The sequence below is a fragment of the Anopheles cruzii genome, chromosome 2 (assembly GCF_943734635.1).
Source record: "Anopheles cruzii chromosome 2, idAnoCruzAS_RS32_06, whole genome shotgun sequence".
NCBI lineage: Eukaryota > Metazoa > Arthropoda > Insecta > Diptera > Culicidae > Anopheles > Anopheles cruzii.
The window spans coordinates 48,238,706-48,266,565 of record NC_069144.1 but is presented as its reverse complement, the minus strand read 5'-3'; the positions used below and the strand labels follow the sequence as shown (position 1 = coordinate 48,266,565).

General features: G+C 52.9%; 1 protein-coding gene across 1 annotated transcript in view; it reads left to right on the top strand.

Moving 5' to 3' along the window:
- The first annotated feature begins 1,767 nt into the window (after positions 1-1,767).
- LOC128266864 (diacylglycerol kinase 1) overlaps positions 1,768-27,860 on the top strand; it is a 29,504-nt gene continuing 3,411 nt past the window's right edge. Inside the window, exons 1-13 of the mRNA XM_053003654.1 lie at positions 1,768-1,846; positions 1,938-2,020; positions 16,005-16,215; positions 16,316-16,480; positions 16,574-16,756; positions 17,398-17,520; positions 22,037-22,161; positions 22,479-22,587; positions 25,011-25,139; positions 25,218-25,429; positions 26,112-26,252; positions 26,343-26,843; positions 26,950-27,621. Coding sequence (XP_052859614.1) covers positions 1,768-1,846; positions 1,938-2,020; positions 16,005-16,215; positions 16,316-16,480; positions 16,574-16,756; positions 17,398-17,520; positions 22,037-22,161; positions 22,479-22,587; positions 25,011-25,139; positions 25,218-25,429; positions 26,112-26,252; positions 26,343-26,843; positions 26,950-27,621 — 2,733 coding nt within the window. The remainder of the gene's footprint in view (positions 1,847-1,937; positions 2,021-16,004; positions 16,216-16,315; positions 16,481-16,573; positions 16,757-17,397; positions 17,521-22,036; positions 22,162-22,478; positions 22,588-25,010; positions 25,140-25,217; positions 25,430-26,111; positions 26,253-26,342; positions 26,844-26,949; positions 27,622-27,860) is intronic.

Here is a 27,860-nt window from a genome sequence, read left to right as displayed (position 1 = left end):
AGATCGTCCCAGCAGCTAATCCTGCTGGTTGTCTGGTCTCTGGACTGGTTCGATCCGGATCCAATCCGGCCGTATCGATTCTCTGAAAAGACCCGGTGCGCCGGTAACGAACGAACGTTCAGCGTAATAGCAGCAGCTACTTTGTCATTTGGCCGCGTTTTGGAGGTCAGTTACAGCTGGCCGGGTTCCGAAGGGTTCCTCCGTGCATCCGAGTCAAAGCCCGGAGCCACGCCATGGATCCGGAATCAAGCGAACGATATCAAGAATCCCACCAGACGGGAATGAAGACGTTCGGGGCGGGGGCTTGCTGGAGAAAATTGAATTATCATCAATCGCGGAACGGAGATCGGCGATGAGTCGGTGAATTTTGCATTCGCACAAACCAACCGCGCAGCCGGCGGCCGACCGTCCCAAAATAGGCCGCCCTCTCTCGGACGGATTAGCCAAATCGATCCGACGGCGTGTGAGAGGAATAGATAAGGCCCCTGTCCTCGTTCCCCCGACAGACAGCGCGCGTAGCCGGGCAGCCAAAGATGGATAACGCGCGGTCTAAAAATAGCGTGACTTTCAAGGAACGTCAGATTATGCGCAGCGCACACACACACACACACACACACAGAGCGGACGGCAGCACCGCGTGTGCTGCGAGACGAGGTATTGATTTATTAACATGCCGAGCAGGGCGGTTCCGGTAACCGGAACCGGAGCAAGGATTAAACCATTGTGATGCGCCCGGAAGGCACTCGAACATTGCAAAATGATCCGCCCACTCCCAAGCAGGCCAAAATTCGGCTCTATTACAGTTGAGGTACCGTCCAAAAGGGAACGCTTCCATCGGCTCAAGTTCCACACGAATTGCTTCGGCTGCGGGATTACGGGTCCCGGGCACTCAACAAACAATGCTCGCAGCGAGGTTTAACGGCGTCATCAAAAATTAATATTGTCCCGGTCCATTGCGGATATGGTTCCGGATTGCACTTGGCGAAGAAAACCGGGTCGTCTTTCGATCGCGCACACTGCAGTACTTCAGCGCCATCAGAAGCATCACTCCGGAGCCTTGTGCAATCCCCGCAGCTTGATGGCCTTTCGCTTGCATCGTACCACGCCCGGAAAGCCAAACTTTGCCGGTGCAATCAATCACAAATTGAAGGATAAATCGATTACTCGCGAGCGCTGACTGGTCTCTGGTCGGGTCCTCGGTACCACAGGACGTCCAAATTCCCCAATCTCACACCTACGAGGGCACCGTAGCACCGAAGGGTTCCGGTGCACCAAAGAAGTTTCCCTTTCGTAGGCAATTGGAAAGATTACCGCGCCCGTGCTCGCCAACCGCTCTTCGTCAGCCCTGTCAGTGTCAGACATTGCCGGCCTGGTAGCAAATATTTGCCTTTCGCTCGACGACGACGACGACGACGGGGTCTGATTGCAATTTATTCGTCTGCATTTGGAATTGATTTTCGCGAATTGGACGGTAGTGGATTAGCATTCTTCATCGCACGGCGTTGAAGAGTCGGGCGCTCCGCTCCGTGAGGAGGAATGCTTAAGATGATGATGACTGGTTTTATTAATGACCTCTAGTGCACGGAAAGTTGCTCTGCGAGGAAGTGTTCCGCGCGCGCCTGGAACAACATTCCAAGCTGTAGTCACGGACAGAGTGACGCTTCACGATTGGCTAATCCCCTTCACAACGATGTTTGACACTTGTACTTTATCCCTTTTTCCACAGAGCTCCGACCGACCGGCCCCTCCAGGAACCCCCAGCAAGCAATGGCTTCATGCAGCAGCATGCACAAATGGGAGAAGCTATCGCCGAGCGAATTCCAACAGCTCCAGGACCTCGCCTCGTGTAAGTTGTCGCCCCCCCCTGGTGGCCGTCAGTCCAGACTGGCACTCCACGTGGCACCGGCTACTACTTTTCGCTTCTTTCCCTATTTCAGATTCGACAAAGAAGCTGCAAACCGTTCTGCAGGAGTTTTGTTCGCCCGCCACACCGTCCGCCTCGCGGTTCCACCCGGATGGGGTACGTATCGATCGCTCGGTCCAAAGTCCTTAATCGGCACGGCCAGGCCGAAGAAGATCGGGATCTTTCTCGTCCGTTTCGGGGCGCAAATCGATATTCCGTCGGTCCGAAGGAGAATCGTAATTGAATTGGGGCAAATCAGATGGAAATTATAGCACCTCTGCCAGATGGCGCCCAAGTCTGTGATCTGGCCGGTCCGTTCGGGAGGCAATAAAATCCTAGCCATCTCAACGATGATGACAGAGTGCGGCAGGGACTCTAACAAAATTTTCTATTAATATTGATTGTAATTTTCACCATTCGCCCGTGCGTCGGATCAATGCCAGGATGCTAGGTTTCTTTTTTCGAAAGATTGTTCTCTCCCGTAAGCAGCCGGGCCGGGTCCCCATCATTGCCATCAACTTCCGGCCGGCATAATCGGGGACCGGCGAACCGCCGGAGCGGGAACCGAACGAGTAGTTTCGAGCCGGAGGGTCATAAATCTGCCACCGCATGACCGCGATGAATCTCCTCCGGGCGCACGCCCCCCAAAAGCGAAGCATCCAGACCCGGAAGTCGCATAATCGGACGATCATCGTGCAGGCGAAGAAAGGGTGCCCGGGCATCAGGCATTTTTCTTTCGATTTCCGGGCCTCGGTTCCGGATATAAATAACGGGTTGAACCTGTCGCTCGAGGCCGCCCCCACCCCAACCGCCCAGAACCACCAAGGCCACGGGTTTCGGGTTCGGCGGGACCTTCCGGTGCGATTAGTATCCCCGGCGAGGGGCTCCCGATGGCGCGGGCCGGGTGATAAATGTGGCCACTATTAGAGGATACCACAGACGACCGAATGGAGCTTAAGGAGGGAGTTCCGGTTTTTTTTGTAAAACCCCGCGGTCGGTGGAACACTTTCTCGCGGGGCGGAAGTTGTCCCATTGCAAAGTTGAAAACTAATCTGTATGTTGTGAACTTTCCCGGCCCCGGCCGGCACACACACACACACACCTCCGTTGGAACTTTGATCTTCCGCTCAGCTTACACAAAAGTTCGCCTTTCCTTTGCAAAATATGTCCGTCACAGCAGGCATTAATCTTGGCACCGTCGCCGCCGTAACCAGAGGCAAATCCGCCGCGGATCGGCGAGACCGTGCCGTGCAATCTGCGCATAAATGCTTCATTATGGAGTGTAAAGTTATCCGATCCCTAATACGATATCCCTGCTATCCCACCGGGCCCCCAAAACGGTTGCCTAAAGATTTCCAACCGAAGGTCCCCGGGGGGGGCGAGAGTTTCCGGTGACGGAGGCGAGTATCGGAGATAAAAGATGGACCGAAAGTGGCCGTGCCAGCTTTCAGTCTCTGCTCCACTTACAGCCACCGAACGGTGCCTCGGTCGGGCCAAAGTGAATTAGGATCCGGTCGTTGGCTCGGAAGCACCTGTGCTTGGGGGCTGGCCCCTCCGCGGGAGGCTGTTTTTCGTCCTATACTCCCTGTAGGCATATTTTTCCTTTCTCCCGTGTCCCATTTTTTTGATGCCTCGGGCCCGGTGTTAGGTTTCTCGCTGAAACAAAGTGCGACATTGTGAGATTATGTTGCCCGTCTGGTGTCTTAAGGAACACAAGCACACACACACACACCTTGAGTGGCATGTTTGACGCACGTGTTAATGGATCCGGGGAGAAGTGATTTTTCAACGAATTTGTTTGGCGGATCCTGTCTCTCTTTCTTGCTCGCTGACATCCAGAAGGTTTCCAAGCGTTGGCTGGTTGATTGACTGGAATTGAACGCAAATTTGTATTTTATGTTCACGATGTCACGACGGCATCCTAAAAAAGAACGCAGTAAAGTTAAAATGCCCAAAACCTTATGGACTGACGGAGCTTAAATGTTGGACGCGCGTAATGGGATGAGCGACAAGCATTATGGTCCATAAAGGTAATCGGGCGATTGACATTAAGGTAGTTAAATAGTCAGTAAACTAGAACATATTTAACGGATTAACAATTTAAGCTACCAACTATATAAATGGTTGCCATAAAATTTGTATTTTACAATGAAAGGTCTTAGGCAGAATAATGCGACAATGAGGGAGTTAGGGATCGAAAATTATGTTTGCATCTCGCAGGGATCGGATAGAGCTTAAAATAGTTCGAAGTTACTTTTTTAAACCATTTTAAACAGATACGGTCGCCTGCGTTGCTTAATAAGAAACTTACTTTGTAAGGCCTAAAATATTTAGTTCGGAAAGTCTGGCAGCGTATTTAGCCTATACCAGAGACATTGAATAATTTCGCAGAAAAGTACCCCTAACTCGATGTTTTCCGTTCGATTATGAAAGCGCAGGTACGAATTTAATAATGCTGATAAATAACTATTAATATGCTAACCCCAGCGAATGATGTGGCGCATTTAAAAAAAAAAATCAATACGAGCCTATTCAAAAAGCAGCGCACCGCATTGTTCGCCACTCGGGTCAAAATAATCAGCACATAACGAAGGCGGGCCATGCGTAAGCATATTTATGGTGCCCGATAAATCATTCCACCTTACTTACCATCACCAATTAGCCGCCCGCAGTGTCCACTGCGAGCCTCCAACGCACACGCTGGCCCGACCCGGTGGTAGTGGCAGCTAAAACCATAGTCGCCAACCCGACCGAAAGGACATCACCGACCGACACACGATGCCACATAAAACCCCCGCACCGCCGGCTTCTGACGCTGACGCTAGTTCGCTCTAACGAGCACCGAGCTTCCGGGGAGCATCGATCCCTTTTTTCTTTCTCGGTTCCGCGTCCCGGTCCCGGAAATTGCGGTGCCGTTTCGTTCCAACGCATCGCGTGTGTGAGTATGTGTAAGGTACCAAAAAATTATAATTTAACGTGAAACCGGTAAATTGGGGCAGCAACTGAGGGCGGCCTGACGGTATAGTGCTGCCACCGAAGGCAGCTGTCGGGGTGAAATTTGATTAAAATAACCGAAACCGGAAATAGTTTGTGCAGAGCGGTGTGCAGGGGTCGGTCGGACGGTCGGTTGGCGATCCGAAACCGAATAAGAATGCTGCCCACCACGCTGCCATGAATGATGGTGCTAAATTAATATCTTATGCAAATTATGCTGTGGCTGGTGGTCGACATACCGGAAGCGCCCGCACCGGACCGTGTGAATGGTGAACTCCATTAAATTCTTTCCGACCTTCCGGCGCCAGGCGACATTTGTTTTCGCTTAGCATCATTCGAAAATCCATTTCCATTCCGGGCTGGGCGCGCAACAAAATGGCGCGCATCATTCGAAAGCGTTATTATTTTTGTCCAGCTACGAAAAAAGGTTTAAAAAACACGTTCCGCGAAACATCCATTCCCTGGTGGACCGTTGTTTTGGGCAATTGATTAAGCGGTGGCAGTTCGTTTGTGGGATGTAAATGATGCTTCCCTGCGTGGTTGGTGCTCATTTCAATAAACAAATGTAAATTCTTACAAATTGCCAGCCGGCCCACCGTCACGTGCGCCACGCCACACGGCGCCGTAGCAAGCGCAAACACGTGGCAACTGTTTTGCGTAAATTGTCGCACCGGAAAAAGTGGATGGACTTGGGGCTTTCCCCGGGATTGGGCGGGAACGGCGTGTCGTCGAAACGTCTACAAAAACCGACGAACAAACACCGGAATTGGTGACAACAGGCAAGCCCCCGGGGGGGAACCATTTAGGAGTGAATTCGTAATGAGGTTTGATGGAAACATTCAACATGACGTTTACAGCTCGCTCGGCACACGTTTCGGCTCGTTGACCGAAAACGCCAACAAACGGCTTCATTCGAACGGTGAGCTCGTTCGGCTTAACCGCACCACATCCGCCGTCGCCGTCGGTGAATTCGCAATCAATTTCGGTGATTTGTAAACAGGATGTTGCCGTGGAATGCCGTCGAGATGTACACACCACGCGACGACGCGGAAATGATTTCCTCCTGGGAGACGTTGCCGATGCTGTCTGCTATCCGGACCTAAGAAGGTACCAACATTATTCTTCCAAATTATTAGAGCCTGGGCCGCTGACCTCGAATGGATTCGTCCTACGATCCAATAACCTAGTTGAGGGAGTGTTTTTTTCTCAAAACCTAAAAACATTCAAGCAATTGTCTGGCGTGACGTAAAGTTCTAACGCCATCGAGTAAATAGCCCAGATCCGCGATCTACGTTTTCTTCACGACCATTTATGGAATATTTATGAGCGATACTTTAGCCACAGCGAAAGCTTGCCCAAAGCGGTGGCCCATTATGGGTGAGTGGCCAAAAAAAAACCCTGCCAACTTTAACGTGGCCCGGTGGCCCATTCTCTACCTGTGTTCCGTGCCCGAGACTGGCCCCGGGTTGGAAGTGTGACGGGCAAAACTTTACGCTTTCTGCGCTTCACTCTTCGCGCCCGCACGAGATGGCTCAGAATTTATGAAGCTTCCTGTCGTTAAAAAGTTTGGTTTGGTTGCTGAAAATTCGTCTGGCGCCTGAGAAAATTGAAAACAGACCGTTAAGCTGCGCACCGAAAGGGGGCCGGCCGACCGGCTGCTGCTGCTGCTCCTGCTCGGGACTTCATCTCCGGGCAGGTTAAACGGTTTTATTTCTTCCGTTGAGGTGCGCTTCCGTGCTGGTCCGTGCACCTCGTTCACAGCTCGTGAATATTTTATTCAAATTAGCCGGCGAACAAATCCCTCGGCGAGCACCTTTCACACCTTCGGTTTTAACGCCGAACGGGACCGCATCGCACCACAAACACCGATCCGATCGCTATTTGGCAACGTCTCCTCTTTTCGGTGGCCAATTATTTATCGTGAAATCAGCACACCGTGTGCGTGTCACACGCCATTTGATGAATGCTTGGCGAACTTTCCCCCAAATCACCGATTAGACCCGGTTACCCAGCCGCCAGACGAGGCCAGATTAGCAAACTTTATCCACGGCCTAGTAGCGCCGTGATTGGGTGCACTCGTGCTCGAATTTAATCAGCACGTGTCTGCGGGGTCCATATCAGGAGACCCGTTTCGTTCCTTTTTCTTTAATAGTTTTTCTTGCCGGGAAAGTTTTGGGGAATGTTGCATATTTCAAGTCGAAACAGTCTGCAAACCACATCACCGGATGAGGCAGAGTTGGGAAGGGCTTTGTCGGGGGGAAAGGCCCCGTCTGGTCCCTTATGGTCCATTTTCGCCGGAACAGTCTAAAGTATTGCTACAAAACTTCTACTCTCACACGGAGCCCGGAGTAAGTGAGCCCCAACTATGGGAAGCACTTCATTTCGCGGTCGTCGCTTTTCTTCAGGCTCAGGAAACATCCGACGCGCGTCTTGGCAACGCCCGCTACATTATTCGACTCGCCCCGAAAGAAGTGCGTTCGGCTCGTCGATGTTGGTTCCGCGAACAACCTTTTTTAAAAAATGTCCGGCATTTTCGGAGGCCCGGTGTAAGTCCTTACGTCCGTTTTTTTCCCTGCGAATCCCGCAAGACCCGTGTAAGCTGCCGTGTTCGCTTTGTAGTATAATTTTCCTGGATTGCAACAAAGCGCGCAACTTTGTCGCATTCGCCATCGCGATCAAAGGGAATTCTTGCAAACATAATCCGCCCGACAAACCTGGGGACCTTTCTTCGCACTTTTAGGAGGGACGATTTTCCACGGTATGCTCTCAAGGGGATTCCAGGCCTACGGCACGGCCACCGACTGTTGATCGCACCAAAGTGCCCGTACTCTGTGAGAGTCCTTGAAGTATAGTGATTACGCACCGGAACCGGTAATGGACGATTACCTGACGCTTCGGCGCGAGAGACCAACCAACAAGCGATGAACCGAAGTAACGAAGCCCCGAAAACAGCGCCTCTAATGAGGCTCAACGCACTGGGGACGCTCATTTTCCGGCTGCGGAAACTTTACACCGAACGCGAACGCGCTTTCGCGTGATGTTGAAAATTTGGCCACATGGCAACAGCGAAACGGGCGGACTTGTTCCGTTCGTTAAGCGGGCGCGATGCTGCGCCGACCGACAACAACAACGACAAGTCCTGTTTTGTTGCGATGCGGAGATTCGGGTTTTGCGATTTTTCGCTTCTTGTTTATGATCGTGTTTTTCTTGCACACCGCAAACCGCCTTCCGTCCGAAGTTCCGGAAAGTTGACAACTCACGCGGGACTTCGCGTTTTGTTGACTCGCTTCCTTGGAGCCGTGAAAAGTGTCCCGTTAAAAGTAATAATTCCAAGTCCAACTCAATCTCGTAGCACATCGTTAGCCGTTTGCTTTGAATGTTTTTCCTGAGCATAATTATGGTTTCCATTTCCCGAGGCGTGGAGGTTAGTATCAGTGGTCAGTGGGAAATAAACGGCTCCCAGCACGGGAAGTGAAAATCAAACTCTCAGCACAAACCATGACACGTAATCACTTCCCACCGGAAGCATGCCGCAAACAGGCGCCGTTGTGGGTGTGGCACAATGCAGCACAATTATCGGTTTGTATAGGTTTTGTGGTGATTTAATTTGGAACTGATCCAATTGGGAACCCAGGACTTCGGACAGAGTGGACAAGGTGGGTTCAGGGCCGTGGTTTTTATTGAATGATGTATTGGTGGGCTAATCACGCACACCGGATCGTACATGGGCCAATACCCTAGCCCGAGATGTCCCTGCATCGATGGCCAAGCTTTTATTTGTCCGTTGCATACTTTAACCTAACAATTATTGTTAAGGGAACACAAGCGGCTTATGGGTTTTGTATTTTGCTATTCAAGCGGCATAATATTCATCGAAAGCGACTGATGCTTGAAGATCCGTTGAGCTCATTGGACCCACGTGTTGCTTTCCATCGGCGGATTGTGCATTTACAAACCAAAGCATCAAAGCGATGAAAGCAAGCAACACATCGCCCACCGAGGAGAGGCGTGTTTGGCTCGGTTCCAGCAACAACCAACCCTACCCCAAAGGGCCAAATAAAATATCCTTCCCCCCTTTTTTGGGCACACCCTCACGGTGAAGAACCCGTAAATGGGAGAGCCACGTCTCGTACGCGCGTAATTATGGCGCGTAAATGAAATTTAATGAGTTCTAGTAAAATCCCTCCAGCCCTGAGTTGCAGTCGTTCCCTTCCCGGGGGATTCGCTTGTAATCAATCAAATAGTCATTTGACCCCGTTGATCAAAAGCTTACCCAATCAACGTCCGTGGCGTGGTGTGTGGATTTCCGCAAAGCAAATCCCAGAAAACCTGCACATTCATCGTACCTTCGGTAAGGTGGTCGGTGGTCGGCAAACCGATTAGCCCCGGCCACGGTTCCTCCATCGGGAGCAGGACCTAAGCGGGAGCAGGACGGGAGTAAATATTTCCTTCCCGCAGCACCAGCAGCCGGTTACGCTGCATAACGAAATGCATAACTAATCCGGTCATGCTCGGGCGAAACTAAACATAAACTCACAGTTCACTCGCCCGTTTGGGTTTTGTAGCTCATAAATAACGGACAATTTACCCCGGGTCAGAACAGTAACGCTACCGACCCGGAAAGCAAACACATCCCTGTCCTGCCCTGCCCTGCCCCCTGCCAGCTGGGGCTGTAAAGTGCTTCCCGGTCACCGTTCGCCCCGTGCCCCGATTATTCTGTGTAATGCAACATGTCCAACCGGCGCAACCAGGCGGTCTTAGTCCAAATATCTGGCCGACCGACCGACCGACGGTGGTCATGGCGATGTAGCCCGTTATCCTTGAAAGCGAGAGCGAGCGAGGGATCTGAAAGTGCTTGAAATGATAAATTACCGCATAAACCAGTCTCGGGGCTCGATGCACAAGCTCGAAGGTACCAGACTTGTGCCCGGGGCTTGTTTATTGACATGTGATTGAATTTTCTGCATCTCACTCGGTCAGTTCCGGCACGCACACGTCGATTCCTACGGCCATTCGTAACGGGAAGTTACGCATTGACATCATTAATTCGTTTCCCATCATGGTCGATGGGCTGTGGTTTCGGCTCGGAAAGCGTATCTTCCCAGAACCAGAACCAAAACATCAATCAAATTGTCTAATCACATCGAACGGGGCTCTGGCTCTGCTGTCTGATCCGCAACCGCACGGAATCCACCACCAATTAGTGAGCCTTAATAACGGATAAAATGGAGTGCTTTCGAGGTTGGACACTGCTCAGTTGGATTTGTCACAACCTTTTCAGATCGGTAGCGCATACCGACATAACACTGCCGCCAATTTATTACACCGATATGTGCCTGGTAAAAGTGTGAAATGTTGCCGAAAAGAGTTCACATTTCAGCACCATAAAAAGCTCCGAGCGATACGGCTTCATATCCGTAAAAAGTAATAGCCCTTACGAGGCCCTAACAGGATCATGATCACTCATTTACCGGTTGAGCAGCATCCCAAACAGCAACAAGGGGCGGCCTTAGGTGACCGATTTCGTTTCAATTTTCTTCGTAACACTCACCTCTTAATCAAGCACTAATTTATATTCGCCGGCCGCCGCCGCAAGGACGAGAAAATTCATAAAAAATTTACAATCCACCGCCACAAGTTATCTTCAACCCTTCCGTTCCGTTCCGGCGAGTGTGCGCGGCCCGTGGGGCGTAAAATTTTACGACTTCACCTTGGAGTACGTGGAGTAAAAGTTTCCGCTTTTCTGCGCTGCGCTGCGCTAGGAGCACTTCTGCGAGCGAAAGAAAAGGTGCCTTGTGCAAACGACGTCACCGGCCGACGGGCATGGACATCTTTTTCCATGCCCTTTTCGGACTCACCGGCCCGCCTTACGGTTGTGTTTCACGGTGCCGTGGGTTTTCCGCGGGTTTTATGAAGGGGTCCCTTTTGTTTCTGGGCGGCGATCCTCTCACTCCGGCTTCCGGCGAACCAAGGTGAACCGGGGCCAAACTTTTGGCACTGTGATTTTCGCAGAGCAATGCTAATGCACTTAAGGTATGCATCCTGGTTCGTCGTGCCCGGTTCGTGAAAGGTTCCAGCATCTTCCAGCACTCTGTCTGTATGTCGGTGGCAAGTTTGGCCCGCGCGCGTCACCTAAATTAGAACGAACAACTTTTTGGGAACTTAAACTTTATCTTAAAGCGTTCGGTTCCGGGGGTTCGAAGAAAGTGTACCAAACGGTGGCACGTCGAACGAATTGAAAGCACCATAACGGCTGTGCTGCGTCGTCCATAAACGAACATTCGATTACGCCTTTAAACGAATTTCGGTGCCCATCCCGTGGGCTGTGCGGTGTCCGCTTCTTCGGACGGCATTATTCCATCTGACGTTCAGCCCTCATTTTTACAACCCCCCACCGGAAAAGCTCCTCGGCTCCACAAGAACCAAGAGTCAAAGCGAACAATTTTCTGGAGAATGTCAATCCAGGAGCCACCGGCGAGAGCATGTGAATATCGTTTGTGCAGCCGCCGTGCAGTTCCCGTTTTACGACACACGACAAATGGGTTTCTGTCCATTTCTTTGCCCTTGTGCCGTTTGCCGAAATCGTCCGGCAGCCATCAAATACGCCCGGGAGTATACTCCCGGAAAAAAAGGGAGCGAGAGAGAGCGCGAAGTGCCGACCGTAAACCGACCGTTTACGGGCCTTGACGTTGACGTGGCAGTTGGTTGAATGAAAATTTTAATAACCCCATCGGCGGTGCACCGGAATTCCGGTACGGCCCGCCACGACGTAACTTTCGCTGGCAAATTTTTGTGTCGCACAGCAAATAACGATTTTGCCGTGCTTCGCGCTCTACCACTCCCTGGCCGGGATGTGTGTGTGTGTGAGGCAAAGAGTGGTCCTTAACACGGTGGAGCCTCTCCTGAAAAAAACGGCATCCTTTTATTTCGCTTTTCACAATTCAATAGCGAATCCTGGCAGTGACCACTTCGGGTCCGCCCGCGTTCCAGACAATACGGCTACGGTGAATGTAAAATCTGCATAACTACACAGGACATCGACATGGGTTTTATTGCCTTCGAGTCGGTCCGCTGACTGGCGCAAATCCTTCCCACCCGGGGCCCCGGCTGTCCATTCCATGCTTTCGTCAGCAAATCGTGGTCCGTGGTCCGTGGTCGTGGTTGGCAGGCTGCCAACACGCCGCAGCCGTGTGACGTCATCGGCGTGATGCAGCGCCCGGCTGCACCGGAATGACGTCAGCAGCCGGGTGCACCGATCCGGACCAGACGGGCCAGCACAGCACAGTTTCAGGAGTTTCAAACCCGGTGCCGACTTTGTGGGAAAAGAAAGAGCAAAATCCCATATGCTCGGGACGTCAATCTGGGCAGGGCCAAGGGCATTCTCGTGTGGTCGTAAAGAAAACTTTGTGGCCGCAGCCGGCAGCATCTGCGGGAACTTTTTGAGTAAATACAACCGAACAACAGGGGCAGAACAGGGCCCTGTGCCGTGTGGGATGGAATTACAAAATTTATTAGCAGCTCCAAAGGTTCGAAAGTCGACGGCCATCGGACGCGGGTCGTTTGTTCTGGGCCATGGCCGGGGGATTTAAAAACCCCGGCGGCTGCGGTTTGGTCTGTTCGCTGCAAGGAGCCACATGTAAACACCAGCCACAGCCAGCCACATCTTTGGACGCAATCCAACGTCTTTTGACTTTTCCGACCGACCGCAGCCGCAGGATGGCTCAGTTGGGCCAAGGGCGCAATAGAGTGTCGTCTTTTTCCCGTCCAAACGAGCTCTCTGGCGGCGGATACGACGTAACACAAACCGAACCGGGCGGCCTCGTAACCGAGCCGAGTGACCAATAATTACAGCCCAAATAAATGGAGGACGGAGGATTTGTAATTTCCGGGAAAAACACCACTCCGGCCGTCGGGCCGTCACGTTGCAATATGGACGACCCATGTCAGGGGCCCGGGCATGTCGAAAGCTTGTCTTGTTGATTTCAAACACATCCCCGAGTAAACGCCACGTTCCGGAGAAAGAAACATCAACGTGCGCCACGCACGTAATCGCTTTATTTATGCTCGGTCTGGCCTCGGTCAGATGACTCGCCGGGTCGTCCTTCCGGTGTGTTGCGGCTTGTTCCGGCGTTCCGGCGGTTTGATGGCGTCAAGGTCGAAGCTGTCCCCGAAAGCGGTGTGCGCCGGATTACGTGCCCGGGCTCGGCAGGGAGTCCAAATTACGGCAAGCGTCGGATTTCGTCGGCGAAGACCACGGGTCCCGCTGTGATCCCGCGCCTCTCGATATCACACAGCCCGGACTTCCCCGGGCTCCGTGGCTCGTTACGGAACGACCTCACTGCTCGCTGTCGCCGGTTGTTGACTTTTCCTCGAATCTCGACCCCGTCAACTTTTTGGAGCAATTTATTCACACCATCAATCGGCCCAGGAGGGAAACGATTGTGTTTACTTGGCGAGTGAAGATATGACAGCATCAGTGACAGGCCTTCATCTGCGCCTCGTTCGACGACACTAAGCCTGCGAAGGCTGGACTCGGACCCGAACTCGACCGCTGATCCCTGAGCCGGACGGCTGCAGGATATTGTTCCTCGAAGAGGGCACTCGAGGGGCCCCAAATGAAACAATCCTTCCGGCGTTCCGGCCCAGACGCCTGGCTTGCTCGTTCCAAGTAATTATCGTGCCGTAAACAAACAATAAGAAGTAATTTCTGACCACCGGCCTGACGCCACGTGTCACGTGTCCCGAAGGGATCCCAGGGAGGTTTTTAAAGTAATCCCGGGGACCGCGAATCTTGTCCGTTGTGTCTATCAATAACCATCAAATGATTGACGAATCATATAAATCATAACGAACCGTAGGTTGGATTCCCAGCAATGACGCAAGGACCGGGTCCCCGAAATAGACATCAAAATCTAATTCAAAATCAGTCCAAAGTTGGTGACGAGCGCCCTCGGTGAAGCCTTACGCACCGTATCGGGAGCTCCACCGTTTGCCGGTGGCCTGTTTTGCGTCATTTCAAAGTCGCCGGGCGTTGTCGCAAATATAGCGATGGTGATAATGTGGCCTCTCAGCCTTTTCTGCGAACCAATCTACTCCACTCGGGTCAGCATGGCCCGGATAGTAGTACTTCGTCGAATAAAGCATATTGTTTATCTCAACGCCATGTTTTTTGCCGTGGTTCCGTTCGGACCCACGCGACTGTAAAACTTCTTGCCATGTCCGTCTTGATAATTATAACTTCGAGCTAATTAACCCACCGTGCACCAAGGACTTCCCATCAAGGGATTGTTGTTGTCGGCCATTCGGGGAAACTAGGTTGCCGCGCGCGTGGACTTGCACTCCGTGCTTTTCAGCGCGTCCCTTTGTCAACCCGTCAACCAGTTCGAATCCGGGGCTCGAATCGGGAGGGTCGTCGAAAGCAGGCCGTTGGTGGCACCCTGCTGATTGCTGATATGATGCGAGGATGGTAATAAATTTTGATCATAATCTGACGACGAACCGGCCCGAAGGCTTCAGATTTCTGCCCGCTCGGTGCGAGCCCGACATCCGGTCCGGTCTGGAGATTAGGGGCCGATAAACGCCGAGCAACGTCATCTGAGCAGTGTGCATACATTTTAATGAGAATGTAGCGAGATTCGGGACGTACACGGCATCAGCTGTTGTGGCTCGACCCACTTAGGATGTCGGCGGACGGGTTGCAGCGATACGCCGGTGGCCAGTACGTGGCCCCGGAGCTTAAATCTGTTCCATATTGCTGCACTCTGGGATCCGCTTAGCACAGCGCAATTCTTGCCACCTCCCTCGGGGGCTCCACATGCGGGCCGGCGATTGTATGTCCATTTTGCATAATACTCCCTCGCTGAGTGTTGTTTCTCGGTGCTCGACGCTGGGAATCATGCCGACCTGAAGTGCCCTTCGGCGTGATTAGCGTTTTCTTGTAACGGCCACCTACCTCGTAATCTACCCGGAAGGACCGCGAAGGTTCTGGCCGAGGCATTACAGTTGAATCTGCTGCTTCACTCAGTGCTCAGTATGTTTCTGGCTCAAAGAAGTCATGATTTTCAAATCTCTCTCTCAGTGATAGACTTTTTGTTGTAAGGGCTTCTGACGACCACGTTTCGGTACAGTAAATGGATCCCTTCGCCTTCATCAACTAAATACAGCTAATAAGTCAATTCTAGAGGCAGGATTTCTTTCTTAAATTCTGACAAGTTGTGAGCGTGACCCGGATCAGCTCCATTTGTCGCCACATTTTATTATGTACACTACCGGGACGCTAGATCTAAAACCGGGACGGCAATCCAATTTGTAAAAAGTCGAAAAAAATAAGCTCAACGGCAGTAAACCTCACGCGCTCTGCTCTGGCGCACGTCAATACCGCGTCAGGCCACAGGAAATGGAAAATAAAAATGTGCCAAGTGGCCGTTTTGTTGGTGCAATTTTTTCAATTTAATTATAAAACAACGAAATCATTCATCTTCGCGCGATCCGCGGCCTAGCACTACGTTTGGTCCGTTGGCTGTGGCTGTGGCTTTGTACGCTGTCAGATCAGTCAGACCACTATCGTTGGAAACTCGTTAATCTTTTTCTCGTCTTTTTTTGCTGGCCTCGGTTTATCTGTTTGCCAAAACCAGCCAACAGCCTCTTAAGGCCTCCCATCTCAATCTCGAAAATGGATCGAAACGAAAAATACGACCGACCGACCGGGTCCGAAGCGAATGAAAAAAAAGGAAGCGAAATGCTTCACGCACGACCAAGTGGGAGAGGCAGAGAATGATAAAAGACGCCATTATCTGGAAATGTGCGCCACGTCCGAACCCGAACCAGACGTCAGGCCGGGGCGCCACTTGAATCACGCAAATTGCCTCAAACGATCGTGATTTTCTCCATCATCACGGGCCCGGACACGGACGTTACTGGCCGCCGGGTGTCAGGCTGTCGGTTTTTTGCTCCACTTGGACCTGGCAGGAATGTCCCCGAAAAAGTTGGACCGAAGACCGATCTTGCCCCTGAAACAATGACACGTCCTGTGCCGGGAACATGCACTCTTGGCGGCGCTCGACTTATCACACTATGTTTTGTACTGTCCCTCATCCCTCTCTGGCAGGACATCGACTTCGAGGGGTTCCGCCGGTTCCTCGACTCGTTTCTGGACTGCGAAACTCCGGAAGAGCTCTCGAAGCACCTGTTCATATCATTCCTGAAGCCGGCCATCTACCAGGCGCAGCAACAGCAGCACAGCCATGGGAAGGCCCTCTGTCAGATGGCGGCCATCAGCAGCAACGCGGCCTGCGCCCCGGTGACGTCCCACAACCGAGGTAAGTCCGGGGGGTCCGAGGGAGGGCTGCGAGTGACACTGCGATCGGCCATTCACTGCTCCCGTCCGTGCGCACACGTGTCCATCCATTCTCGGCACAGGCTCCATCCCGAACCTGAACAGCATCGTGGACATCCCGACGCCGCAGCCGTCGCAGGAATCGCAGCGGAACAGCTTCGTCGAGCGGATACAGGGCCTCACCGATAAGCTGCAATCGCTCGGGCACCTCGGCCACGAGCCCAGCGACGGTGGCAAGGGCAAAAGTGGTAACTGTCAGTTGCGTCAGTGTGGCGCGCCTGTCCCGATGACGATCATCAGCACGCGTCTAGCGTTTCCCGGTTTTCCTCCGTTTTCCGCAGGCAGCGTGCACCCGATGCTGACGGTGACGCCGAGCCCGATGGGCTGTGCGCCCCCCATCCTGCAGCCCCCGTTCCGCCGTTCGGCCGACTCCAGCCCGAGTCACTCGCACTCGCACAGCCACTCGCAGATCTCCCGCAACTCGTCGCGCAAGAGCAACAACTCGGTCAACTGTCGGATCGAAGGTACGTTCCAGCCGCCACCCTCAGGGTCCCGCCAATTTGCATCCCCCCTTCGTCCCGCCCGGTATCCCTCTCCGAGTTTTTAGCGCCACCCCAGATTCCTAGAAACCTGAACTTGCCTTTGCCGTCAGGACAAACAACCCAGATAGAACGAGTGAGAGAGAGAGAGATACACGGTATGTGTGTGTTCAGCCAAGCGAACCTGTCAATAACGGATGGCAAAGCGAATCGAAAATGCCGTCCCACCTCCAGCAAACTCCACCTTGGTCCCTGGCAACGGGCCCACCGTTGACAACAACCTGTTGCACGGTCCACGCGGGAAGTCGGGCGTTTTAGAAGAAAGAAGGTGCGCCTGGGCAAACGCGGGGCCTAATCCTCCTGACAGCCTCCTGACAGGTTGCCCGAAACCCGAGCAACCCACATCCCGAGGAGCTGGGAGCCCAAGCAACCGCCATTCCAGGAATGGACGAGAAAGGGACCCACGGGCACGGACTTTTGGGTGGAGTGATTTTGTGATTCGCCTCGATTTCCTGTCAACAACGCGAGCCTCCCTACCCGATCTCCTACCTCTCCCCGTACCCCGTTACTTGCCCCCGCCGGGTGCCTGACGAACCTAACCGAAACCGTGCATTCTCCATTCGCAGATATTCGGCTGATTCCGAGAAAGCAATCGTTTCTGGATCCACTGCTGCTGAAGGTGCCGCTCAAGGACGTCGTTTGCTACCTCTCGCTGCTGGAGGCGGGCCGCCCGGAGGACAAGCTGGAATGTAAGCACACACAGTGGCCGCAATATTGGAAAACTGTCAATCTTGGCCCAGTCGCTCAGTGATTGCGAGTAATGAGCGACTTTATGGACAGTCAAAGGGCTCGAGTTGAAAAGTCAGCCTTCCGGGTCTTCCGAGGTCGTGGCTGCGAGGGCTCGAAATAATTACAAGCACACCCCGATAAGGCCAAGGCGAGCCCTCTCTGATGGCCATCACAAATTCCGTGGCCAATCAACAGCTTCCAATTGTGCCCGGTGGCCTGCGCCCGCCTATCATTGCTTCGGGTCGGGTATGTTTGCGTTTGAGGCATTTGGTTGGTGCGCTGAAATTTGTTGAAATATGCAAACAACAGGAGCCGAGCGACCGACGCCCCGACTTGTGGACGCTAATCTCCTACTTGGCAGTTGAAGTACCCATCCTTAACCCGTAATCTCTGTCTGCCGCTTGACGGGTTGAGAGGAGTTTCCAATCAAAACGATCTAACCCCGAACCTCACGGGTACGAGGGGTTGTCGGGATTCGTAGTACTTTGCAAAACTTAATCTAAACTAACGCTGCCCGGGAGCAACCCGGAGCGGTTCTCCCGGAGCTGTTGTTTGTGGAGCGCGGTGCGAAGAAAAGAAGATAGTATTCCTTTCTGTTCGGCGCGCACTGGAACTTGAAAGCCATTTGCAAAACTTTCTCGAAAGAACAGACTCTCTTGGCTTCGGTCCGGTTATACGGGCTGGGGGGAACGCAGGGGAATACAAACTTCAACTTCAAGCGCTGGCTGGCTGGCTGGAAGAGGATCATCAGCACATAAATAAGTAGCGGTTTGTGCGGTAATCCACCCGTTTATACGCCAAAATGGGTCTGCGTTTGGCTGCGGAGCACCGAATTACCATGCAAATGGTGTCGGGGGATCCGGACCGGGACTTGCACCCAGTCTGTACAGATTTTTCATAGCCAACGAGGCCAACACATCCCTGGGCGCTGGGATAGCGTTGTTTACATGTCCAGTCCTGACGGAATCTACTGGCTTCGGATCGACGCTTCGGAACTTCGGAATGATAAAGCAGTAAACGGCGTTAAACGGACCCGCCGGACCCGGTTCGGTGCACGCTGGGAACCCAGGGGCAGGAGCCATAGAAAGCGACCGACATGGACTGTGGTCGACGAGTGCGGCACTCGGTACAAATTCTAATCGGTCTTGTTGAAGTGTGTCTCAAGTTTTGGACCAAGTGATTGGCAGTGCTCCCGAGATGTTCGACACGAACACTCTTCCGTGGGGATTGCGTGGAGCCGATCGATCTTGTCAGATTTGTGCTCACGTCTAGAGACCAGCTCACGTTCCTGCTGGCAGACAGACACGCCGGGGCACGAACGGGCTCGTCGGACACGTCGTCCACATTTCCGGGCCGCTTTTTCTGACACAACCGGGCGGCGTCGTGTTTCGGGGAAGCAATTTTTGCTGTCTGCACCTTGGACTGGGGCATTTCTGGGAAAAGTTTGACCTTTGCTACGAGGAGTCGCCGCCATCACTTGCGCCATCAGATCAGCGTTATTTGTTATCATCAATACGCGACCAAGTTGTGTATTTCTGTGATCTCACACGGATGGAACAGGTTCCTTCCCGACGTATCCATCAACACATCAATCTGTGAGCTATCGGCTAGCGAAATGTATGAACCGTTTCCGGATTTCCGCAAAACTCATTAAGTTTATTGCTACAAATATCGATTGGCCTATCGATAGCCATCGTATGTGTGCGATGAATATCGTGCCTCTTAAAAGTCCGACTCACCTTCCACCGTCTACTACGGTCAATGAATTTCCGATCACTTTCTTCGACATACGAGGCGGTCATTTCTTCTGCTTCAGAAGCGCCGACCCCGGTGATGAGTGACGGCTCGAAAGCGACACAAAACGTGCGGGTGCTGCGCCCTCTACATGCACCCAAATTCATGTCACTTGCAGGGCACCAATCTTAGTCACCGGCGTTCGGTGACCGTCGTCAAGTATACGTGGCCACTCGGAAAACGCCTTCGCGCGCTTGGAAAGTATGAAGTGTCGGAGGTCCGTTTGAGGTCGGGAGGGAGCGCAATGAAACAGTTTGCCCGAATGCGCGAGTGCCGTCGTCTTGTCGTTAACGTCCTGGTAGGAGGCCACATGACACGGGTGTTTTCTTATGTCGGAGCAGGAAGCCGCTGCCACTACACTACTGGCCGGAGCTGCCACACTAAATCGCGTTCGATCGATACCGCCACTGGGCCACCCCCAGGGGCCCCCGTCGTCGTCCCGTGCTGGGACGAAAGCCTTTCTCATAATATTTATTTATAGGTTTATTTCCGATTCATATCCATTCAGCAATGGCCGCCGCCCGGAACCGCCGCCCGAGTGGTGGTGGTGGTAAATTTGCTAGTTTCGTGCCCCGCGCCCCAAGAGACCCCAAGGCATTCGATTTGCTGCCACCCGCTGGGGAGGGTAGCGACACACACACACACGTACGCACACACAAATTGACGCCATCGTCGTCGTCGTCGCCGTTGTGATAACAAATAGGACCCGTCTCGAAACGGAGCCCGGTGTTGGTGTTTAGCATCTGTTTTCCGACGATCCCGGCGCATGATTGAAGGGAAATTGTTATCGCATATTACGCTAACTGCTGAAAACTGCCAATTCTGGGATTTGTCTTCGGTGGAATAAAGTCCAAGAGCAGGTTCGGCAAGGTACTAGGGGTGTGCGTTGAGAAGTGAAATATTTTAGCACACAAAAAATGTTTCTAAAATTTTTATGCAAATTTCTATTTTATTCAAAGTATGTGCCATCATTAGCTATACATTTCTCCTATCTCTCTGCTTAATCATGGATTCCCAGACGAAAGAATGCTTCGACTTTTTAAGTAAACTAATTAGTCATCCAATTTCGACTTCCTCGTAGAAAAACGAAGGGCTGCTCAGCCAATATGTGTCACATCGATGACAATGAATGATATTCGGAAAGAACCAAGTCTGGTGAATACCGCGGGGAGGGATAGCAGCTCCCATCCAAGTGATTTGATAGTATCCTGAAACAGTTTTGTTTTTTGGAGCGCCTGGTGCTTGATTCCACGGGCCACCAGGCGCCCCCATTGAGACCCACAAGAATTGCATTTTGGTCGTTTTTCGATCAATGCATGGTTCAAATTGATCATTTGTTGTCAGTAGCGATCGGAATTAACGTTTCCATCAGGTTTTAGGAGCTTGTGAAACACCACACCTTTCTGTCCCATCAGAAAGTCCGTTTTTTGGAGTCCTTCGACGCTTTTTTTTGTTAAGTCAAAATCGCCATTTTGAAATTTTTTAAACCACTCAAAGCACAGCGATCTTCCAAAACCAAGTCCCGACAAGCATTTGGTGCGATTCCGAAGCAGTTTTCTTCAAGAGGAGCAGAAAAATTATAATGTCCGCGAAATGTCATTTTCAGGCACAAAAGTTGGCATGGTCTAACCCTTTCAACGGTCGTTTGATAACTGATTAATTTTTTTTGCGACCTGGACTGATTTACCTGATGTCAAAATGAGGTAATGATGAATGAACCGCAAAACTGGGAAGTCCCAATCGGCAGGTACAGCCATCATTCTAAAATTTCACTTCTCAACGCACACACCTAGTAACTGCCACTGTTTATTGATTGGTACCTTTGTGGAAGAAGTTGTTTCAACGTCACCTGAAATGGTTCGGAAAGGAAGACTACGGCTTGAATGAAATCTTCGATTCGGCGGCCAAATCAAGTGGCCACAAAACTCTGGGTAAAGCTTTCCTTGTTCCGAAAAGCACAAGCATCTTTCATCGCTTCGAAATGAAAATGCGTAAATTTGAGTTATCGAACGACAATCAGAAGCAAACCGATCCCAACCTAGAAAGAATATCTTGAAAAGAGTGCCTTGGAGCCGTGGGCACGCAAATCCCGAGGCTCTCTGACCCCTCGAGATGCCAAACCGAGATGCCGAGATGGTCCGATCTGGTTCGTTTTGAAGATTCAGCTAAGGAACTTTGATAGTGTTCATACAGTTTTCGTCAATTGAAGCAACTTAACATAATTTCAAACCAAAACAAAATTATAACTTCTTAAGTTTGTGATAGTTGTACTGCTACTTCTGCCCTGTATTACAACTTCCTACATATCATAACGTTTCGGAGAAGAAGCTCCCCAGAACTGACTGTGACCCATTTCATTCCACTTGGGCGCGTGTTCTTGATGGCCCAGAAATCCATTCAACCGTAACCTCTAAAGTCTGACAACATTACCATTAGCCGTCGCCGTCTGTTTCTCAAACGTCTCGATCAATCATTCGCCCGACACCCGCAAAGCACAACCGGCGACCTTCTTGACGGTGACGGCGACCACCGCAAACACCCGACAGGGATTAGCATCGGCACGGCACGGATGCGACCATTTTCGGGTCAAGCTTTCGTATTTAATTTCGCTGCTCGGTGCTCGGCGAAGTGCGTCTTATGATCTGGTTTCTGTTCTTTTTTTGTCTGTCCTCATCCCCACAGTTATGTTCCGGCTGTACGACACCGACAGCAACGGAGTGCTCGATACGACCGAAACGGACGCCATCGTCAGCCAGATGATGTCGGTCGCCGAGTACCTCGGCTGGGACGTGTCCGAGCTGCGGCCGGTAAGCAAGTCCGCGTGTCCACGTGGCGTCCACGAGCCGCCTGCGCCACGTGTGCGGCGGTTTCGAGCGCGGAATAGTTCCATTCCGCGGTTCACTTTCTTTCCTTCCCCCCGGTGGCCGCCGCCATCAGCAGCCACAAAAGTGTCCAGTGTCCGTGCCGACGATTCGGCTTCTTGGCCCCATCATCTCCCGGGCACCGACGAACCGTTAATGCTGTTTACTAATTCGATTGCTGTGTCCGCTTTCTCTGTTTTCTCCGGTCCGGAACGTGGTACGCGGATGTGGACCTTGGAATGATGCGACCTTGCAAACAACAGATCCTCCAGGACATGATGACCGAGATTGACTACGACGGCGACGGGTGCGTTTCGCTGGACGAGTGGCAACGGGGCGGCCTGACAACGATCCCGCTGCTGGTGCTCCTCGGTAAGCTGCTGGCACGCTGCAGGATAATCTTAAAAATTTCCCAGAAGCCGTCGTGCGAAGCCCTTGAAAACCGTTCCCGGAAGCAAGGCGATGATAAAAATCGTAATTTAATATCCCGCGCGATCTAACTAGATGCTGTGCCTGTGTCGGATAGCCTGCGCAGCCAGCAGAACGTGCCTCCTGAGGGCCGGTAGCTTGAGGCCACCACTTGAGGGCCACGTGATGCCTCACCCAGCCACCCCTTCCGTAACACGTTTGCTAATGGGGCTCGCGGTGTGTTCGAGGATGGCGCAAAAATCAGCACTCCGTCCAATTAAAATGGTTACGCCCGGGAAATGGCGATGAGAATCCCTGAGAGTGCTTCGGAAGGTGCGTTGCTGGTGCGCAAATACAGAGACTGGACGCTGGACGCTGACCGGTTTGCCGGATAATCCTGCAGCGAGAACTCGGTTCACTTGAGCAATGAGCAATTTCAAAAACATTTATAGAGTAAAGAGTCGTCAGGTCGAGGTGTTTCAAAACGTACGTCGTAATCGGAACGATCGGAACGGCGGTAATCTATGCAAATGGGCAAAGGCCTCACAAAAAGTGCATCGCATAGGAACCGATCAGGCCGGACTCGGCCGGGCCGACCCATCCAGGATAATTCAATCAATTACCCTAACGGGCACCGTTGTGGCACCTCCGGGAGATGCGGAAACTAATCTTCACTTAACGTAATTGCACTGCATCTTCCGGACGCTTCCGGGGTGGGATCCGATGTGTCGATATGTCGACACGGGCCTCTCGAGAGATTCCCTGTCGATACGGTTGCCCGGTGTTGCCGTCCCCGTCGGGTGTCCCACGATGGTAATCGAACCACTTTGTCTAATACTAATACCCAGCCAGACAGCCAGCCAACCTTTCTTTGGTGTCCCAGGATGCCGTTTGATAAATCCTCGGCCACACCGATCGGTTCCAGAAACCGTCGCAGATACCCCGCTGACCAAAGGCTATCAATCAGTGTGTCGAAAGTCAACAGGAGTGTCTTACCTCGGTGGCTTCGATGGTGGCCTAAAGTGAGTGTCAAAGTTTGGTTCCAAATCGGTTCGATTCTCCGTCTGCAAACAAGAGGAAAGCTGGGGTCGTTACGCACCAGAATCGGGTCAATGAACAGTGTGCCGCCAGCGCATCCATCATGCTCTCGGGTTCGGTTTTCCACGCCTCCTGACCACGAGCGACCCGAGGAGCAGCCCATCCCCGAACCGAATGACAGAGACCGATGGAACTGGAGCTGGTGCTCTTGTGCCACTTTCTTATCGGTGACGGTGGTGGTATCTTAATTAATTTTACGTTCCTCCAGCCCAGCGGCGCGGCTGCTTCCTTGAGACACACCTTTTTGCCATCGCTTAAAGTGCTCCCAGTTTGCCCCGTGGGACTCTGCCAGGTCCTGTCTCGGGTCGGAACACCAGAACCTTATCGGAATTTGATAGCAAAATTTTTCCCTAGAAACTCACCATCCTATCACTGGCACAAGTTTTCATAAGATTAATGGACACCCGTTGCGCTTGGAGCTGTACGCTGGCACCGGCACCATCTGGACAGCGGATGGCGCGCGCGCGCGCGGCTCCCGCTCCTGGGAGTTGTTTGTTTATCATTGCACAGTCTCGCGCGAGTGGTAAATGCAACCGTCCGCGCTGCGGGCCATCGTAAACCGGGGCTGCCACGGCAACCTGCTGATGCTGTTTGCCATAAAACCCCCCCTTTAACCGAATACGATCCGGGACCGGGACCATCAAACCGGCCCGGAACGTATTCGGCGCTCCATTATTCATTCCAATATTATTGCACGTTCCTTTTCCGCCGCCAAACGCCACGCCATGAGTCTGATTTGTTTTTTTAGAAAACCCCAAGTCCAAAGTCGACTTGAACGTCATTCATTTCGTGGCAGAGATTTAGCGAACCCCTTTAATCCGCCTCTAATTTGATTCGAAAGCCACCCGACCATTGTTTGGCACCACAAGGCCAGGCTGCGTGGATCTTTGCCATCGATCAGCCCAAAACCCCAAATCCTACGCGCGCGCTTGATTTTTCGATCCACTAATGCCTCGTAATTGATGCCACCGCTAGTAGCGCCAGGCGATGCGTGCGTTCCTGCATCCTACGCCACGGACCGTGTGCCATAAATCTCGCGGCCCGTAAACCCATCCCACCAAACGAGCCATTAAAGTGACTTTCCCTTTACGCGTTCCGCGCTCTTTTTCAACCCGTTTCCATGCCGTTCCATGACGACCCACGACACGGATGCATCGAACGAATGCCGTGTGCCCTGCGGGATTGCGGGACGGTCCCTTTACTGCCGGTCCGGTGGTGATTACGAAAATGTACCATCCGAAACGCGCTCATCGCGCTAATTGCGCCCCGGCGAACCATCCCTCGGGCAGGAGTCGACAACACGCTGAAGGAGGACGGATACCACGTGTGGCGATTGAAACACTTCAGCAAACCTGCCTACTGCAATATGTGCCTCAACATGCTGGTCGGCCTCGGCAAGAAGGGTCTCTGCTGTGTGCGTAAGTATCGAGGAACGCTGCGCTTGACTGAGAATAGTCCCGTAATTCCGTCCCATCCCTGTGCTTCCCGTCCCACAGTCTGTAAGTACACCGTGCACGAGCGCTGCGTACAGCGGGCCCCGGCGTCCTGCATCGCGACCTACGTCAAGTCGAAGAAATCGAAGGCCACCTCCACGTTCCAGCACCACTGGGTCGAGGGCAACTGCTACGGGCGCTGCTCCAAGTGCCGCAAGCGGATCAAGGCGTACAACGGCATCACCGGACTGACCTGCCGCTGGTGTCGCATAATGGTAAGCCGTCGATGGGCCGTTGAGGTCAAAAACTTTCTAAGCAGTTACGATCCCTGCGCTTCATCGCCAGAAGTAGAATTCATTACCGAGTACGAGCCATAAAATTATCCAAAAGGACCGGCAAGCATAGATTGGGGGTTAAGTTGAGTTGACCGCTGGAGAAAAGGGACAAAAATGGGCGCACATAACCACAGGCCCGGTACGGATACTTCATTAGCCCGCGGTCAATTGTTGGCTGCCGAAAATTAATTTCTTCCCAAAGGCGTGGTGCCAGGGCGGGTCCTGAATAAATATTTTATGCAAAGTTACCCACGCCCCGAAGGCCCGCGGTCGATTTGATGAATCGCTGCCCAGTCATTCCGATCCATCTTCCATCGATTCGACCATTCGGGGTGGCCATCAATCAGGACTCCCGCGTTTTGGATCCCCAAGAGTGCTCTCGGACGTCACCACTTGACACCGCGCGGATCATGGGTCATTAAACATTTTAATCCATCGATCACCAGAGGTCCCACAAATTGTTTATGCTCGCGGAACCCGAGACGGTTTATTGAAAAATGCCCGTTCCCCGTTGTTGGGAAACGTTGGGTTGTTGGACGGGTCAGGTTGGGGTCAGCTAAATTATTTTACTCCCCAATTTATTCGTGCTCACTCTCGTTCCATTCCTCGCCGTCCATTGCAGCTGCACAACAAGTGCGCTACGCTCGTGAAAGCCGAATGTACGCTGGGGGAGTTCGCGAACCTGGTCCTACCGCCGACCGCCATCTGCCCGGCGGTGCTCGATCGGCAGAAATCCATCAACGTCACCAGCAACAAGGGCAAGGTAAGCGACTCGCGAAACCCGCGCTCATCAGCGTAATGAATTAATGGCGTTTTCGGTTCCGAATCCGATCCGATCACTCTCGTCCGCCAGAGCGCACCCTCGACGATACACTTCCAGATCAGCAGCGATCCCGGCTGGTGCCCGCTGCTGGTGTTCATCAACCCGAAGAGTGGCGGCCGCCAGGGTGACCGCATCCTGCGCAAGTTCCAGTACCTGCTGAACCCGCGCCAGGTGTACGATCTGTCGAAGGGTGGCCCGCTGGAGGGTCTGACAATGTTCAAGGACGTGCCGAACTTCCGGGTGATCTGCTGCGGAGGCGACGGCACCGTCGGTTGGGTGCTGGAGGCGATGGATAGTATTGAGCTGCAGTCACAGCCGTCGATCGGCGTAATCCCGCTTGGGACCGGCAACGATCTGGCACGGTGCTTGCGGTGGGGCGGCGGCTATGAGGGCGAGAGCATCCCGAAGGTGCTGGACAAGATTAACCGGGCGTCGGTCGTCATGATGGACCGGTGGAGCATCGAGGTGAAGAACAGTCCGGTCGCGGCCCTGGAGACACCGACCCTGCCCGGCCACAAGGTACTGCTGCAGGTCGTATTCACACCCCGCTCCGTTGCCGGATCGTAACGGTTTTCGCTAACCTCCTGTGTGGTGCCCTTCTTTCCAACCCGTTCCAATTCCTCCCTTGCGCGAACAGGTGACGCTGTCCGAGAACGTGCAGAAGGTGATAGAGCTCTCGCAGAGGATAATTGTGGAAAAGTCTGTGATCCAACCGACCAACGAGGAGGTTAAAAATAGTACAAACGAACCGTCAGCCGGCGGCGGCGGGTCGCGGGTCGAGGGAAAGCCACCGGAGGTGTTCTCCTTTCGACCGCAACCGGACGGTTGCTGCGCCGAACCGCGGCGTCCTTCGGCCGGCTCCGACTGCTCCGACGATGGTGGTGGGCGTCGAGCAACGTTCACACCACCACCGACGCCGGCTGACGAATCGATGCACATCCGGCCGGCCGTGGCAGCACTCCACGCGACACCACGCGCTACCGAACCGGAAGGCGCAGGAGGGGGCTACAAAAGTTGTATCACCAGCAATGGTAGCGCCAGCGGCGTACCGAATGGTGTCCCAGCACCACCACCACCGCATTGCACCAGCGACATCAGCAGCGACAGTAGCAACGCAGGCGACGGAGCGGGCAGCGCGGAGGACAGCGCCGACCAGCAACCGCAGCAGCAACCGCACCTCAACGGCTCAACGGACCGGGCGAGGTCGAAGGAGAAAATTATCGACCTACCAAAGTTGATAAAGCCGCAGGTCGGGTCGGAATTCACCGTGCCGTACAATATTGTCAATAACTACTTCTCCGTGGGTGTGGTAAGTACCGGGAATCAACCGTCGCCGGCGCGCAAGGGACCCGCTCAGGACTACGGACCGGGCGATTAAAAGCGCAGGAAATGGTCCCTCGTTATAAAGCACTTACGAGCCTCGCCGGGTGCCGTGACCATTTTGCCGTTGATCCGCATCACAGTGGAAAAAAAACTGTCTCGCCCTTGAATGGCTGACTAGTTGAAGGGGACCACCGGGAGTTTCGGATCGGTTTTCCTTCGGTGTCT